Below are 19,015 nucleotides of genomic sequence, written 5' to 3' on the forward strand. Positions count from 1 at the left end.
TGGGTTTCATGTCTGGGATGTTTCTTGGGGCTTTATTTGGAATTGGGATTATGGTGGGTTGACGTCATATGATGAGACAAAGAAGCAAAAATCGTACTCCCAAGGTAATTAGTTATCTCATCATCAAATTTTTGTTATGATTAGTTGATTATGAAGAATTTGATTATTTTTTATACTGAGTTTGTGTAAATTGTAATAATAGTTCATTATGGATTCGTATTAAGTATTCACCTATGACTTTGTTATCTTATTAGTTCTAATGATGATAGGGTTTATACAAAATAGTTTGAGCATTATTGAGATGCTTTACTTTTATCATCAGGCAACAATGCTTCACATTTTTTTTTTTGTTTTTTGGAAAAGTGGTTTTTTTAGATTGCTTACTTACATTTGTTGGATCAGTATCCTATATGACATACATTTGTTACAGTTTATTCGTTTTCACCACTTAGCTGTATTCTCTTTTTTGTTTTCCAATGTAACAATCAAGATCCATATGTTGGTTCAGCCCCCCTCCTTCAACCTATGAACGAATGAGATAAAAGAAAACAGATGTTATCTGTTGTTGTTGTACAAGAGAAGAAGAAAAGAAAACAGATAAAGAAGTAAAGTATTTTTGGACTAAAAAACTGCACACACTCATCTTATTCAGCAAAACAAATAAGGCTATAAATAGCCTGTACATGTTCAACGAAGATAACACCCTAAATCTAAACTAACTATTCCTAGAGAATAGGTTTCTTTAAAGCCCCAGTACACCCACGTGCATATGCACTTCCCATGACCTAGTCAAACACCATTTATTCAAAATAGGTAAATTAAACAAATACCAAATATTAACCAATACCCATCAAGATTATCTAACATTCACCCCTTAATCTTGATGATCTTGACCCATTATAGCAAAGCTGGCTCTTCCTCTTGGACCAACTTTGCTTCATTGTCTTTGTCTTTCCACTTTGTACATTCATAGCTAAAGTGCCCAAAATCTCCACAATCATAGCACTGAATTCCACTTTTTTCCCCTCGACCTTTTCCTCTTCCTCGGCCTCTTCCACCTCTTTCATAGTTACCTCCATTTCCTCTTCCGTATCCACTACTTTCACCATGCCTTTCTTCACTTGCCATATAGAGTTGATCTCGCTCTTCTTCTTTTTCATCATGGATTTTGAGCCTATCTTCATAGGCTTTTAGCCTTCCTACCGCCTCTTCCAATGACATACTTTCAAGGTCGGAGTATTGTTCAATAGAAGCTACAATTGGCAAATACTTTTTCGGAATGGAATTAAGGAATTTTCTAACAGTCACTTCTTCATCAAGAGATGAACCAAGACTTTTGAACTTCTCAACTATCCCAATTATCTTTCCCGAAAAATCATTGATTGTCTCGTCATCCTTCATTTTCAACCTCTCCAATTCACCCCTTAATGTTTGCAACCTTGCCTTTTGTACCCATTCGGTACCTAAATACCGAATCTTAATGGAGTCCCAAACATCTTGTGCATCCTTATATTTAGCAACCTGCAAAAGAACATCTTCTGGGAGAGTGGGATAAATTATAGCTTTTGTAGTATTGTTTCTTTTCTCGTCCTTATCTTCTCCGAGTACCGTCTTCCAAAGGCCATGTGCTCTCAACACTGTTTCAACCAAAATTGACCATGAAGTGTAGTTTGTTTCCGTCAATTTTGGACACTGGAGTGTGATACCCCCTTGCTCACGAACCGTTGATGCACCTGCGTTTTCTGTCATTTCTGGCAACACTTTCAAATTTTAATACCGGTCTTGCTATGAATTTTTCGGTCCTTTCTTTCTTCCTTAAGTGAGCCTACGGTCTCCGGTCACTTGTGTCGGTCTAGGATTAGTCGATGGTCCTTAGTACAGCTTAATGGTCTTCTCCTCTGTCGGTCTTCGGTCTCTTTACACCAGAATTTCCTTTCCAGCCGGTCTCTTCGGTCTTTGTTTCTCCTCCTTCAACCTATGAACGAATGAGATAAAAGAAAACAGATGTTATCTGTTGCTGTTGTACACGAGAAGAAGAAAAGAAAACAAATAAAGAAGTAAAGTATTTTTGGACTCAAAAACTGCAAACACTCATATTATTCAGCAAAACAAATAAGGCTATAGATAGCCTGTATATGTTCAACGAAGATAACACCCTAAAGCTAAACTAACTATTCCTAGAGAATAGGTTTCTGTAAAGACCCGGTACACCCACGTGCATATGCACTTCCCATGACCTAGTCAAACACCATTTATTCAAAATAGGTAAATTAAACAAATACTAAATATTAACCAATACCCATCAAGATTATCCAACACCATAACCTCATCTTTCGTTTCTCTAAAATTCCAAAAAGATGGAATGTTAAAAATACTTGAAGCCCTTCTGATATGTGGCAAGCAAGAGGGTGTTTGGAAATGTTTTTTAAATTTGACTTGTATATTTTCAGTTAATTTCTAATAGACGTAATGCACGTCTACTTTGTTTTTGTCGTTTGTTTGAAACTATTTTTCAGTATTGTAACACATTTGCTTTGTCGAGCTTTTAGGAACTAATAATAGCAAAAACAATCGCAACGGAATAAAGATAACTGTAAAGAAGCTATTGAAGTCTATTCAAGGAATCAGTAAGTACCATGAAGCTATTTTTAATTATTTTTATCTTATGTTGTTTATTTTTTATGACAATTCATGTAATAATAGTGATAAATAATACTTTCCTTTTTATGAACACCAGGTTCAAATTTGAAACAATAAACAACAGTGCCCTTTTTATGACAATACATGTGCCGAAGTCGATTCTTGCTCATCAGATTTTTGGGTGATGGTTGCAGTCATCAGATTTTTGGGTGATGGTTGCAGCATTGAAGGTAGTTTAATTCTTCATTTATATTTCATTTTCCTTTAATTCATTTTCTGTTAATTAAATGAAAAAAAATTATTTTAGGAGTTCATTCGTAAGGAAGGTGGTGGTGAATCAACAATTATAAGCATTATGCATGTATAATGATTTTCCTTAAATAAGAATATCCTACATAAGTTGGAAGTGAACAGAAGGTAGTTGCAAATGATGATGTTTTAGATGATTACTGAAAGGTACTACATTGATGATTATGTATCTTATATCATCATGTGTCCCATTATCACTTTATATGTAATTTATTATCCTTTATTGCAGCCACGTTCTTACGATATGCATATCAAAAGTGGATGAAAAAAAAGAGGTCAAACCTTAAAGGTGTTCTTTTGAAAACGTTACAGAACATTTTCTTTATGTACAATAAACTCTTAAAGTTGTTAAATGTTTATATAATTATATCCTATTGTAAATTAGTGTTAAAAAACTAATATAATTAAAAAAAAAAAAAAAGACCCGAAACGAAGGCCAGACCATTTTTATTAATTCCTTATCGAATTAATATTTTGCTCCTCACAATTTTACCGTTTAACGTCTCGATCATCAAATACAACTTTTCGTCACGACGTCACGTGATCTTTCACGATCATAAAAACTAATTTAATTTGATGAACAAATCGAAAACTTCAACCACAGCTCTTACTAAATTTATTAAATACTGAACCTGTAAAAGATCAAATTTGCCAGTTTTAAAGTCGATTACACGACGAACGAATGATACAAAACTATAAATCGAAACAAAAATTACAAATCCCACAATAGAAGTTTAAAATTTAAACTTCAGTAATTACATCAGAAACATATAAATCAAACCATAAACATGAAGATGAACATGGAGAAGAAACTGCAAATCATTTTTTAAGATGCTTGACCTATAAAATAGAAAACTGATCGCGATAGAATCAATTGAATATAAACAGGGTAGAGAAATCATTTGCGAAGGTGCTTGATCTTGAACCAGCCTTTTTTGAGGGAATTTGTAATCGTCTTCCCCCCCTTACTGAAGAACCTCTTGATCTCATAACCTCTCATCTTCGCTTGCGATTCAAAACTACCCATCGTCGTTGTTGTTGTTGTTGTTCTTGATGGTTCGAATTGGAAGACTGAAGAGAGAAAATGTGAAGGGAGCTTTGATAGAACAATGGAGAAAGGGGATATTTTGAGATAGTTTTTATAAGAAATTCGGTCCAATCATATTAAACCACGTCACGCGTAGGATAATCTTTAACTTTCTGTTTCCGTGAGAATATTTTCTTTAATTTTTTATTACTTTTTTAAAACACTCAGAATTTACGATTATTATTATTATTATTATAAAAAGTAGAAACAAGTATAAATATTATTTCTTATAATAATTGCTACATATAATTACCAAGTTTGGGTTATTGGATATGATATCCTGATTTTCAAAACATAACTCGAAATTAATATCGAGAGTAAATTACACGAATGGTTCCTATGGTTTGGGATAATTTACGCGCTTTTAACCAGAAGGTCCCTAGTGTTTGTTTTTGTTACTTGTTTGGTCTATACTGTTTGTTTTTGTTACGCGCTTGGTCATTGTCTTATCTAAAAAACTTATTATTTTAAATAGAACAAAATGATTAGGTAGTTAAGGTAAGGTGAAGGGGTGGTGTTGGGGGTGTGTTTATTTAAATAAGTTAAAAAATCAAGGATAAAGTAGTATTTTTAAGTAAAACAGGGACCAAGTGTGTAACAAAAACAAACAATAAGGATCTTTCGAGTTAAAAAAACAAGTTCGGAACCAAATACGTAAATTACCTTAAACCATAGGGACCATTCGTGTAATTTACTCTAATATCAGCTATCGACATGTCAGGTGAATAGAGTTATTCCTTGGTGCATATAGTTTCCTACTTCGTCGACCTTAATAATTTAAGTCCACTTGTAGAAAGCAGTTTGATTTTATTAACTTATTATCTTATAAACATTTTCGTTTAAAACAATACTTTAGTTCAAAAAAAAAAAAAAAACAGTACAATAGTATATTTAGTTAAATATAACAAAGATATTCGCATGTGGCACTTAATGAGCTGCGATTTAGCCATTATGGGATACAATTTCGCTTATAGATTGTGATTATGTCTTGGGCCAAACACATGAGCTTATACTATTTAACGTTTGAAAAAATAAATATCTACATTTTTATACAAGTGAGATTCTACAATTGTTTAGTGTATAATTTTATGCATTAGATACATAATGCAAATGGCGCAGAGGTTAAAATTCTGCCATTTTGGTGTGATGAAATCATAATATCCTTTTTTTTTTTTCTGAATTTATTTATTTATTTTTTCAATAACTATGGGCCGAACACGCCGTAATTATTATATATATATTAAAGTTGTGGAAGAAAAGAATAGTAAAGTTGGGATACTTTGTCCAGGTTTGGTCCCTTGATTTACATATCCGGTCCCTGTACTTCTTTAACTAATTTATTCATGTCCTTTTGTTTGTGTTCCATTCAACTTCCCATTTTTTTGGCAGAATTGGTCCCTGTATTATTGTTGGAAGTTAGGAATACTAAATTTGGATTTTTTTTTGGCAACTTTGCTCATTATGCTTTACCCATTTTGACACTTTTGGTCCTTGCAATCAATGTTTTTACACTTTTTTGGAACCTTTTAATATTTAAAGTTTGGCTACAAAACTTTAACGGTTTGACAACTTTGATCCATTTTCTAAAAAGTTGCTAATTCCTACCCCTTTAATTCTTTAGCCATTTTCACACTTCTGATCCTTGCAGTCAAAACTTTTACATTTTTTGTCCGAGGCAAAGCCCGGACTTTTCATCCTTGCACTTTCTATGTCTGTCATATTTATCAATTCGGAAATAACATTGAAAGCTTCTGGCCCCCGCGTAGCGGGGGTAACCTTTCTAGTTGTTTAATCAAATAAGTATATAAGAGCAATATATTTTCTAAAATTACCATAAATCACAATTATTATCAAGTTCTACGTATCCAACAAAAAGAAAACGATAAAAATAATCGATAACCTATCGAGTTGAAACGAAAATCTAAAAACTGTATGTTTTATAAATTTAACAAATATCTTATTTATGATTTCATTGATTCTGATTTCACCAAATCCATATATATTATTGCTATTATTTTTGCTTTATTAAACTAAAAACCCAAAAATTAAAATTAAAAATAATAATTGAAAAACAATATAGTTGAACCTAAAAACCAAGAGAAAACCAAACAAAATCATTATTTGGGGCTAGAAATTGAGTTTTTAAGCCAAAAAACGAACATAACAAAGCAAAACAGAATTTGACTCACCCCTACTGCTTAACTGTTAACTGTAGTTATCATGCCTTAGGTGTCAATTACATCAATTTCTTAATTGCGCTTGAAACATTAGAATTGGAATCAGAATTGGAATCATGAAGACTCTTGTGATTCATAGTATTTTGCTTAGCATCATCTTTGGAACCTTTTAGATATTTTTCGGTTGGTAATGTGGGGATGATGATTTTGCTTTAAGTTCATAAAAAGTTTGTCTCATTCTGGAAAGATCGATTGGTTTTACGGGTTTTAGACCCTGAATTACCACAATTCCAATTTCTTTTTGTCTTGTTTTTCTTTTCTCGCTCTTCTTTTTGTCAATGTTGGCGACCTTACATGGTATGAGCTATGCTATTGCTTTTAAATATTGTTGATATGTTTCTTTATGAAACTTCTCGTGGTTGATAAATATTGTTGAACAAAAATAGGATTGAAGTAAATTTGTTTTTTTGCAAAAAGGGAAAAAAGAAAAATACAGAAAATCACAATGTACTTTCACAATTTTATAGATTTAAATATTTTTATAAATTAATAAATGCTTTTTGAAATAAAGGGAAACCACAATCAAACATTTGTACTTCTACCATTTTGTTGGTGTATTCTTCTAACCAAGGGATATCGATTAAACTAACCATTATAAATGAAACAATTAACAAAAATGAGCATATTTATGACATTTAAAAAAATAACCAGCTTGTTCGGAACACGACATTCCAAAGTAATAATGTATGTTTCGGAGTTTGTGACTTGTGTGGAACACGACATTCCGGAGTAATAATGTATGTTCTCGAGTCGGTGATATTTAACGTAAAGGTGGCCTGAAATCTAACATTACATAAGTTAGCTTCGTTCTAGACTTGTGAGATAAGAAATAAAGTTCGTGAGGTGACATAAAGCTATTACGGATGGTTGTTCTTGATGTGTTTAGAACAACCCAATCATAACTTATTTAATGTTGATTTCATTTTCATTAACAACATCATTCCCTCTCAAGAAAAAATTGGTAACCCTACCACATATATGTTTGGATTTATCGCTTAATTGTCAAAATGGCATGGCTGTGTATAACAGTCTTATATCGTAATTTTCATTGTTATTGGTAAGTTCTTTGAGTTTCGTCTATAATAGCCCGAAACAAAAACATCCTAGAGGTTTACCAAAAATTGCAGTTTGAGTTTTGTCTGTATTAGCCATTACACATTTTTGATGACTTTGTAAAAAGACAAAAATATAGAAAAGTGTAAATTGCAGTTTAAGTCTATTTGTTTTGTCGTATGGTCAGTCCAAAATTGAAACCTTCATGCAGAATCGGTCCCTCAAAAATTTGAATGCACTTTGTAACATCCTGTTTCAAATCGTTTCATAATTTGAGGATGTGACCCGAAGATCAAGTATCATAAGGATTCGGGCTTTGGGGATAGAGAGGTTTAGACCCATTTGGATGTGTGTAATGTAGATTATGTGATCCAAGAGTTCGGTTTGTGCTTTGGAGTCAAAGGGTAAAATGGAAAAAGTGGTGTTTCAGACTTCTTTTACGAATGAAGGATTTTAGTTCGATGTGTTTTAAGTCAAAAATAATTAGATAGGGTTGTAGAGCTCCTTAATACCTTTCTGTGGATATAAAGATCGTTGAAAATGGAGTTGGAACGAAGAAATTATGACTGTTAGAAGTTAGGAAGGTTTTGGGCTTAGTCTATTACATTGGGCGTATCTGGCATACCTGGTATGCTGGGGGTACCTAATCATAACCTAAACCCTATTTTCATGGTTTGAGCCCTATTTAAGCTCCTTAACTTCCCCAAACCCATTCCATTCTCATCCTACACCTCTCCAACACCCTCCCTTGAAACCTTAACCCTAGTTTGAGCCTTGTGAGCAAAAGAAGGTGTTCTTTAGTGCTTTGGAGTGTTCTTTGTGCATCTTGGAGAAGAAGGAACTCTTTGGAGAAGTGTTGGTTGCATTGGAGCTTGTAGATCCAGACTTTGTTCACCTTGATCTTTCTTCTAGAGGTATAAAGCTTGAATCTTGATGATGTATTTATTAGATCTAGCTATTTTTTGGTGTTATGAGCTTTTGGTCACTTTAGTGTATAAAGTTTAGATCTTGAAAGTTTGTGACATTTTTTTGGATAAATTTGGAAACTTTATCCATCTAAAAATTATAATGATTCAGATCTAAAGGTTGGAGACTTGGAGTTAACAGATTAAGTTGAAAAAGATGCACTTTTGGTCCCTTTAAGACTTAAAGACTATATCTTGGTCGTTTGGACCATTCTAATGAATATAGTTGGAAACTTTATCCATTATGGAGTTTTTAGGAACCATAAAATATCATCTTGGTACTTCTTTTCCTTCCATGCATGAGTTGGTGGTCTGTTGATGAAGTTAGAGATTTAGGGCTTTGGGTTGGACACCATTAAGCCATGTAGAGTCATGAAGTCAGGAACTTTATGGCTTAGGACGTCCCATAAGAATCAGATCTGGAAGTTATACATGTTGTCTTAAGGCATTAAGAGGTTTGGAGATGATTATGGGCTTCAGCGTCGTACGTTGGGCGTACGCACCTGAATGGCTTTTGGGCTATTTTTGGGCCTTGAGTCATTTTGGGTTTGGGCCTTGATTTGTTGCGCTAAGTATAGGAAGGGTAAAATAGTCTTTTACCCATTGTTATGAGGAGATATGAATTGGACTTTGAGTTATGGGAAATTGTCCTAATTATTAATTAAGGTAATTTGGATGTGTTCAGTGTGAGGAACCCGGTAACAGCAACGCGTGTGTGTTTCGGTTATCTCGGATTGAGGTGAGTCTCCTCACTATACTAAGGGGGTCGAAGGTGTTGGAACCTGAAAGATAACCTCTAGCAATCTCAAGTATTGAAGATCCGAAGTCAGCCAGTTCCAAAGTAGAGATGGAGTCCGAAGTAAAGAGCATTCCGAGATGGAGCTATGATCCGAGATTGTTTGTCTGCTTGTGTATTTATCATTCCTTGTCTTTTGTGTGATGTAAAATTTCATAGGACTTAGCTTTTTGTATCAGATGGATATTCAGTTGTCAGAAGTAGTTTATTATCCAGTCCTTAGTTTGAAATGTGGTTTGTACGATGTGACTCCTTTTCCTATATAAGGAGTGTTTTTAATGACATAAATGACACAGATTGTTCCTCCAAAGATAGCAAACATTTCTCTTAACTCTCTTTTACTTTTCTCTCAAATCAAGAACTTTCAAACATTCTTCTTGTTCATTTATTGTCTTTACATTTATCATACTCATAGTTTCTTCATTAAAGACTTGTGTACTTTGTTGAATATTAACTTCAAGTCTCGACTGGTTTTACCAGACTTGACTGGAACATCAATTAAGAGCAGACATCGATCTTTTGGTTAACTCAAGGTTTGAGTTTTCAAACCTTGTCCTTGCACATCGTTTCTTGTACTCACAATTGGTATCAGAGCTTGAGTGGTTGTCCTTTAAATCCATAAGAACAAATTATAGTTGATTCGAAATTACCTTGGTATTTCGAACATTTCTGTGTTCAGGATAAAAGTTCTTCTATATACCGTTTCTGCTCTTATATTCGAGATTCAATGGCTGCTCCTAATTCTCAACAAATGTATTCAATGCAAATAGCAAATAGCGTGGGTTGCCCTTCTCGTGCCCCATTGCTAGTTGTTGAAGAGTATGATCACTGGAAAGTTAGAATGGAAAGGTTCTTACTTGGTAAAGAAAAAGGTGAAGCTATCTGGAGATCCGTTAGAGAAGGTCCACATGTTCCTATAAGACAAACGGTGAGAGATGCTGCTGCAACTCTCATGGGACAGGATGAACAGCTTCAAGCACCTCTTACTGCCGATGACATCGAGAAATTACATGCATATCAAGTTACATTTTACGAGATGGTGTTTGGTGTTCCACCTTCTCTCTTTAAGCACATCAAATTGTGCAAATCTGCTAAAGAGATTTAGGAAACTCTCCAAGACCTGTTCGAAGAATCAGAAAACATGAAGGATAAGCGTTTGACTTCCGTCGTCAACGAGTTTGATACTTTCACCACTACTCCTAGTGAATCAGTTGCCTCGACCTCTAATAGATACCGAATCGTCGTCAACAACATGACAACTCATGGTATTGTCTGAACTCCTCTAGAGTACAATCTCAAGTTCATCAACAGCCTTGGTAAAGGATAGGGAAACGTGAAATTATGCCTTTAGATTAATGGATCTCTGAAGAAGCTGAAGCTTTACCAACTGTTTGACGAGCTTCAAGGTCATGAATCAAATGTTGCACAAACTTTGAGAGAACTCTTAGGAGGTCCTCTTGCTCTAGTAAGTTCTTATGACCCTCAAGTTTCGAACCTCTCTGCTCTGGACCCTTTCAAAACTGTTATCCCATCTATCCCACCTTTACAGCCCTCTCCACCAACTTTACCAGCTCTTGCTAGTTCAAACTATCAGTTTGATGGAGATCTCGATCCTGAAGAAATGGATTCTGAACTACGTTTTCAACAAGAGTTTGCTTTACTCTCCATGAAATATAAACATCCTTTTAATCCCACTCACAAGCCATACCATAACCGTTTCCAAGCTCCTCATCAAAGTAATCCCCAACCATACCCTAAACCCTACGAAAATCCACATGCATACAAACCAAACATTCCGACACAAACTCATTCCTCGGAATCTCACGAGACTCTAAAGTCAGACAAACCAAAAATTGTTTGTCACAAGTGTGGTCATGCAAACCACTTTGCCAAAGATTGCTTGGCTGAAACACCACAAAAACCAAAGGTCAAGGACTCTGCATACTATGCACGTCGAGCTCAAGAAATGGCTGCTAGTGAGAAAGCTTGCGTTATCACTGTGTCGAGAGATGTGGAAGGATATTGGTCATCTGGAGATGAAGATGATGTGGGTACAGGAAGAAAAATATGGCTTATGGCTATACAAACCATTGAATGTGATGAAGTCTACTGGTCATCTGGATCAGAGGAAGATGATGATGATGCTGAACCAAACTACTGCTACATGGAGACCAACGATCCACCTGGTAGAAGCATCGTTCAACAGGTAAAATTTACGATTACTGGTAATAATTTTGATTTATCTCTTTCTGAACCATATCTAACCCAGATCCATTCAGATATGAACATCATTTACAAAGCCTATGAGTCAGCCATAGAAGCCAGTGAGAAGATGGAGAGTGAATTAAGTCGTCTTAGATTACGTTTCGAGGATAAGAAGCTTAAAATAGAGTCTTTAGAACGTGAACTTGTAATGTCAAAAGATGAATGTATCATTTTTAAAGAATCACTTATTCTGAAAGGAATGTTTTAATTTCTGATAACAAACATCTAAATGCCAAAATTGATTCTTTACATCATTCTATAGACATTCTTGAAGCGAATGAAAGGATGACTCACAATTTTCGTCATCCTTGGTCCAAAGCACCTGGTCTCGGAAGCGAATTTCCGAAACCAATTGCTTGTCCCTTGAAGGAGTTACATAATTTAACTTTTATTGGAGACATTCCGAACCACAAGCATTCAGATACCCCTGTCTCACCTTTGTCACCCCTTCATGAGACCTCAGACAGTTTTTCTTCACTGATTACTAAGTTTCAACCAATAGTTGTCAAGTGTCCTAATTCCATGCCTCTTCCGCCTCTGATACCCCTAGACCTGAATCAGACCTCGGAACTTTCTCCCAGCATTTCCAACACTCTAGTTCACATTCCAAACCACAATCCTCCTAACAATTGCCTTGTTGAGGAAATTATTCCGGAGACAACTGCACCTGACTCTGAAAAATCAAATTTTGTTTGGGCATCCTTAGATAATGACGTTGATGTAGAAACCATAAGTGATAATTCATCCGATTCGTGTGATTCGAAATCTCAAGTAATTTCTAAAACCACCTTAGTGCCAATAAAACCCAAGTTTAACAACCCATCCATTGGCCAAACTTCCAAGTCAACATCTGATTCCAGGAAGAAACCTTCATTGAATAGAAAAGATATCGTAGAACCTAATATAGAAGCCAAAAATGCCCTAAAAAGGAAATTAGGCCAAGACAAAATTCCAGGTTCATTAAAAACTCCAAAAAGAAAGTATCTCCGACTGTAAGCCCAACCACTAGGAACCATAAAACCTTTGTGTCTGTTAAGATTTTGAAAAGGCCCTCAAATCTTCCTAGTCCTGTTGTTCAAAACATAGCTGTCAGTCCCATTCCGAAAAAGACTGTTGATACTTGTCCCACAAGAAATAACTCTTCTCAGAATATTTTCATCTGTTTTCATTGCTAAATCTGATGGTACGATTTTTAAACCTTAACAGCTTTCAAAACCAAATGCACCATCAAAAACAATTAACAAAGAAAGTTTGGTTAAAAACACTATCACTCAAGCATTTTCAAAGAATTCAAAACAAAAATTTGAGTGGAGAGCTAAGAGTGTTGAAAAAGATTTTGCAACTGCAAGTAACACTATGATTCCTACAGCTTCAAAAACAGTTGGTCCAAGAAAAGTTGTTCCGAAACAACCTATTGTCGAATATGATTTCTGGATTAACGAAAAGACCTTAGCATTTTGCTTCTTTCCCAAAGGATCTCGGAACAAGCCTTCCGAAACACTTGTTGTTAAAAAGTCACTGCCAAAGTCCAAAGCCTGTGCCCAAGTCCCAAAATCTAACTCGGAGCCTAAAAATTCTAAACTTCACTAATCTTTGCAGGCACTCTGTGCTTCGAAACAAGATACAATATGATATATTGATAGAGTTTGTTCCATGCACATGACGGGGCAGAAAGACTTTCTGCGTGATCTTAAACTTTCACCAAATGTTGGCTATGTGACGTATGGCAACAACTCCAACTCTCAGATTCGAGGTTATGGAATCCTCACCAATGGAAACTTCTCTGTATTAAATGTGGCATATCTAGCTGACCTGAAGCACAATCACATTAGTGTGGCTCAACTTACCAATGCAAATCGTCGAGTTGAATTATGCAAGAAACACAACTATGTCATGTCCGAAGACCGGAAAGAATGTTTGATCAAGTCAAATTGCAACAAGAACATTTATCCCCTTGACATCAACATGATCGTTGGCAAGCCTCAACTTTGTATTCTCTCAAAGGCAGTTCCTTATGTCAGTTGGTTATGGCATCGAGGGCTTGCTCATCTTAACTTTCGATATATGAATGATATTGTTTCCGATGAAATGGTCAGAGGTTTGCCTCTCCTCAAGTTCGAAAACGATCATCTATGTGTTGCCTGTAAGTGTGGGAAGCAATCGAAGAAGGGTCATCCTACCATCATCGAAAAATATCGGAACCATTAGAACTGCTTCATATTGATCTTTGTGTAGAGAGTCTACATCATAAGAAATACATTCTTGTGATTGTGGATGATTTTACAAGGTTCACCTAGGTTTTCTTCCTCAGGATCAAATCAGAAACAACCTCAGAACTCATCACCTTCATTAAGGGTATTTAAGTTCTAGTAAAATTGCCTGTTCGTCGAATCCGAAGTGATAATGGTTCGGAGTTTACCAATGTCACCATTGAGAAATTCTTGTCCGAGAAAGGAATTGACCACTACTTCTCAGCTCCCTACACACCTCAACAAAACGGTGTAGTCGAAAGACGGAATAGAACCTTAATTGAAGCTGCTCGATCGATGCTCAATTTTGCAAATCTTCCTTTGTATCTCTGGGCTGAAGCCGTGTCCACCGCATGCTTTACTCATAATCATAGCACATCAATCGACGCCTCAATATGACGTCGTACGAAGCCATGAATGGTTGTAAGCCGAGTATCTCCTTTCTGCATGTCTTTAGCTGTCGATGCTTTATAAAAAACAACCGTGATCAACTCATGAAATTCTAGCCCAAAGCAGATGAAGCAATCTTTCTCGGATACTCAGCAAAATCAAAAGCTTACCAGGTTCTGAATCGAAGAACTCATGTTCATGAAGAAAGCTTTGATGTCACCTTTGATGACAACTACGTTCGGAATTCTGGCCCTACCCATGTCACAACTCACATCATGGAGTCCGATGCTCCATCTCCAGGATGTCTGAATCCTAAAATAATTCATGAAGTAGATTTTTGAAACCATGTTCGGACCTCTAGAAACTGCTATCGATTCGGAATCTCGAACAAGACAATCCTTTGTTATTGCTCCTACTTCCCAAAATGTTTCTGGTCCGACCCCTACCTTTCATCCATTTGATTCCGAACCGTTTCAACCTTCTCAGGTTGAGGGGGAGAATGGTCTACCTTCCCTTGAATCAAATGTGGATGAATTTCAAGATGCACCCGATCGATTTTTTGAATTCGATCCTATTACGAACAACGACAACGACAACGACAACGACAACGTCAACTTCTTTGACTTTCCGGGCGAAAATGATGCTGATATGTAACAACATAAAATTTAAAACAAATTTTCATTTTTCAACATAATAAAACATATATAATATTCCCAGAATCTCATGATCCAATGTCATCATAATGAAACATATCCCATAATCTCAAAACAAAATCCTCTGCCAGTGTGTATAAATCATGCCGGCGCCTTCCCGCGATCCTCGCTGGTACCTGAAAAACATATCACATAACACGGTAAGCATAAATGCTTAGTGAGTTCCCCAATATACGACATACAACACATAAGCCACTCGAGGCTATAACTCGGTATGACCCTCTGGTCAATGTGTCTCAGCGGGACCCTCCAGTCCCATAGCTCGTTGGACCCTCCAGTCCGGTCTAGCTTGTTGGACCCTCCGGTCCGGTCTAAATCGTTGGACCCTCCGGTCCGGTCTATATAACACATAGCATACATATAACACAATGCACATAAACTCAAGCATACACATAACACATAAGACCCTCCGGTCTGCACATAGATACCACTCATGGTAATGTATAGTGAGAAGACTCACCTCGGGTAATCTCGGAAAGTCTCAAACTCGAATATCTGCTCTAGCTGCCGCCTAATCACATAAAGTAATTATCTCTAATTAATACGGCTCTCAAAGGCTAGAATAATCCCTCCCTATATTCTCTTAGAAGGGTAAAAGATCATTTTACTCCTCCAATGGTCCAATGTCCAAATGTTGACCAAACCCTAAAGTCAACCTCAGTCAACGGTCTAACTTTGACCAGACTCGTCGAGTGCACTCAGGTGACTCGGCGAGTCCATACGTGTCCTCTGAATCCTCTAAGGCCTCACTCGACTCGTCGAGTCAACCTTTCCCTCAATGGTTACCACTGATCACGAATCGTGGTGCAACACGATCCGACTCGTCGAGTCCGCTCATGGACTCGACGAGTTTCGTCCATGAGATTACTCAAATGACCTTTTGAGGTCAGATCTGCTTCTCTAGCCTATAGATCTGACCTTCTAGTGCCCAATAATTACGTAAAGGTCCAACCTTTACGCTCATGCAACACTCATAGGGCTTCTTATGGTGAAATAACTCCTAAAATGGCAACCTAGGTTCAAAACTCCATTGGAAATGCATAAAGCTGGATGCTTGGGACTCTCTGGACCTCTTAAGGTCCAGATCTAATGCTTATTCCACAAAGGGACTTCAAATACTCCAAAATCCTTTGAAGACAAGGGTCAAGAAACCCTAGATTCATGAAATCTACACCATACAGAAAGATAGGGTCGATTTGTTACCTCAAACTGAAGCTCCTTGCTCCAAGATCTCAGAATGACACCCTCCTTTGGTCCTTCTTGGTGGAACCCTTCTTTTCCCTTTGCAAAATCACACCAAAATGCACTCAAAATCTCAAGACTCTCTCACAAGCTCAAGGGGCGTTTAGGGTTTCTTCTCAGAGAGATGTGGCCGCAAATGAGGCTATAAGTGCCTTTAAATAGGTCCCAAACCCGAGGATCTAGGGTTTCCACTTACAGTGCCTACTCGGCGAGTCTACTCTTGGACTCGTCGAGTAGTTCATTAAACTCACGTGGCCACCCCGCTTCTATTCGACGAGTTATAGCGCCAACTTGTCGAGTAGATCAATGATCCTCAAAATAATTAATTCAAAATAACATACCTGAAAATCCGGATGTTACAATTCTCCCCCATTAGAATCAGACTTCGCCCTCGAAGTCTCGCTTTGCAAACAACTCTGGATGCTGCTCCCGCATCTCCGACTCCGGTTCCCAAGTCAGCTCGGACCCTCTCAGTGCTACCCATCACTCGCTGCCCTACCTCTCCCCAACAGATGGGAGTCCGACACCTTCTCCCATATAAGAGCGCGAAGGGAGGCATACCAATACTCGAATGGTGGCTGTTGTTGTAAGAAAACTCAGCCAAAGGTAGGTATGTGTCCCAACTTCCACCGAAATCCATAACACATGCCCGAAGCATGTCCTCGAGTGTCTGAACCGTCCGCTCACTCTGCCCGTCCGTCTGTGGGTGATAAGCAGCACTGAAGTGCAATCTCGTACCCAACTCCTCATGAAACTTCTTCCAAAACCTGGAAGTAAAACGTACATCTCGATCTAACACAATCGAGATCGGCACTCCATGCCGTGACACCACCTCTCTCACATACATCTCCGCCAGCCTCTCCGCAGAAGAGCTCTCACTTATAGCAAGGAAGTGAGCGCTCTTCGTCAGCCGGTCCACAATCACCCAAATTGCATCAACACCCCTCGCGGTCCGTGGAAATTTGGTGATAAAATCCATAGAAATTTGTTCCCACTTCCACTGGGGAACCTCTAACGGCTGCAACTTGCCATGCGGATGCTGGTGCTCGGCCTTAACCCGGCGACAGGTCAAGCACCTCTCTACTACCATGCAACATCCCTCTTCATACAGGGCCACCAATAATCTCTCTTCAGGTCCAAATACATCTCCATGGCCCCGGGATGGATCGATAATCTCGATCTATGCGCCTCCTCCATCAAGGTGTTACGTGCCCCGCCCGTATACGACACCCAAATCCGACCACGAAAGGTCATGAGCCCTCTGCTATCCGTCACAAACTCGGACACATGTCCAATCACCCGCTCCCTTTTGCGGTTCTCCGGTCTCACAGCCTCTGCCTGGGCCTCTCGAATAGTATCCAACACCAGAGTCATCACCGTCATCCTCATACATATGTCTCGAATCGGGGCACTCTCCGCCCTACGGCTCAGAGCATCGGCTACTACGTTAGCCTTGCCCGGGTGGTACAGGATTTCACAGTCATAGTCTTTTACCACATCCAACCATCTCCTCTGACGCATGTTAAGGTTGGGCTGATCCATCAGATACTTCAAACTCTTGTGGTCCGTGTATATGGTACACCGAACCCCATACAAATAATGGCGCCATATCTTGAGGGCGAACACCACCGCCCCCAACTCCAAATCGTGGGTGGGATACCTCGTCTCATGAGGCTTCAGCTGCCTCGATGCGTATTCTATCGCGTGCCCTCTTTGCATAAGCATCACACCCAACCCCGATATAGACGCATCACAATACACCACGAAATCCTCCACTCCCTCCAGGTCTGCTGCACTGGACCCCAAGCAAAAACAGCGCCCTTCCGGGTCAATCTGGTGAGGGGAACGACAATCTTGGAGAAATCCCAAATAAATCTCCGATAGTAGCCGACCAACCCCAGAAAACTCTTGATCTCGGTGGGGGATCTCGACACCTCCCAACTCATGACCGCCTCAATCTTGGCCGGATCGACCAATATCCCATTCTGATTAACGAGATGTCCCAAGAACTGGACCTCACGTAACCAGAAATCACACTTGGAGAATTTGGCATAAAGCCTCTCCGATCTCAATACTCCGAGGATCTCCCTCAGGTGCTCCTCATGCTGCTCTCTGGTCCTGGAATACACTAGAATGTCGTCGATGAACACAATCACCGATTGATCCAATATCGGCCCGCATACTCGGTTCATGAGGTCCATGAACGTCGCGGGTGCATTGGTGAGCCCAAAAGGCATCACCACGAACTCGTAATGCCCATAACGAGTCCTAAATGCTGTCTTCTGGATATCCTCATCACGCACCCTCATCTGGTGATATCCAGACCTCAAGTCTATCTTGGAAAACCAAGACACACCCTGCAACTGATCGAACAGATCGTCGATCCTCGGTAATGGATAACGGTTCTTGACCGTTAATTTATTCAACTCCCGGTAATCAATGCACATCCGGTGTGAACCATCCTTTTTCTTGACAAAAAGGATCGGCTCTCCCCACGGCGAGCTACTCGGTCGAATAAACCCCTTCCCCAGTAGCTCCTGAAGCTGCGAGGATAGCTCCTGCATCTCTGGCGGCGCAAGGCGATAAGGCGCTGCCCCCGGAACCAAATCGATGCGGAACTCCACCTACCTCTCGGGAGGCACACCCGACAACTCCTCGGGAAAAACATCCGGGAACTCACGCACTATCAGAACATCATCAACCGAACTCGGCCTCCCTGCGGCCGCTCGCGTATCCATCACATAGGCTACAAACCCTCTACAGCCCTGCTGTAGGCTCTGTCTCGCTCTGGCAGCCGAACAAAATGCTAACCCAATTCGGGTACCCTCGCCATACACTGTCAGCACTCCCCCACTAGGGTCTCGTATCGTCACCATCTGACGCTCGCAGTCGATAACAGCTCCAAATCGGCTCAACCAGTCCATGCCCACGATGACACAGACATCACCCATCGCAATCGGTACTAGGTCAATCGGGAACTCAACACCGAAGATCTCGAGTACACATCCTCGAATCACATCAATAGCATACACCGCTCGCTCGTCGGCTATAGAAACTCGTAGAGGTCGA

At 38.7% G+C, this 19,015-nt stretch overlaps 1 protein-coding gene across 1 annotated transcript; it reads right to left on the reverse strand.

Moving 5' to 3' along the window:
• Positions 1-897: 897 nt before the first annotated feature.
• Positions 898-1,749, reverse strand: LOC145105057 (uncharacterized). Its single transcript, XM_079042190.1, has one exon. It carries the CDS (start codon positions 1,747-1,749, stop codon positions 898-900), a length of 852 nt encoding a protein of 283 aa, XP_078898316.1.
• Positions 1,750-19,015: the final 17,266 nt, after the last annotated feature.

This window comes from Lactuca virosa, chromosome 4, assembly GCF_052849685.1.
Source record: "Lactuca virosa cultivar CGN04683 chromosome 4, Lactuca_virosa_CGN04683_v6, whole genome shotgun sequence".
NCBI lineage: Eukaryota > Viridiplantae > Streptophyta > Magnoliopsida > Asterales > Asteraceae > Lactuca > Lactuca virosa.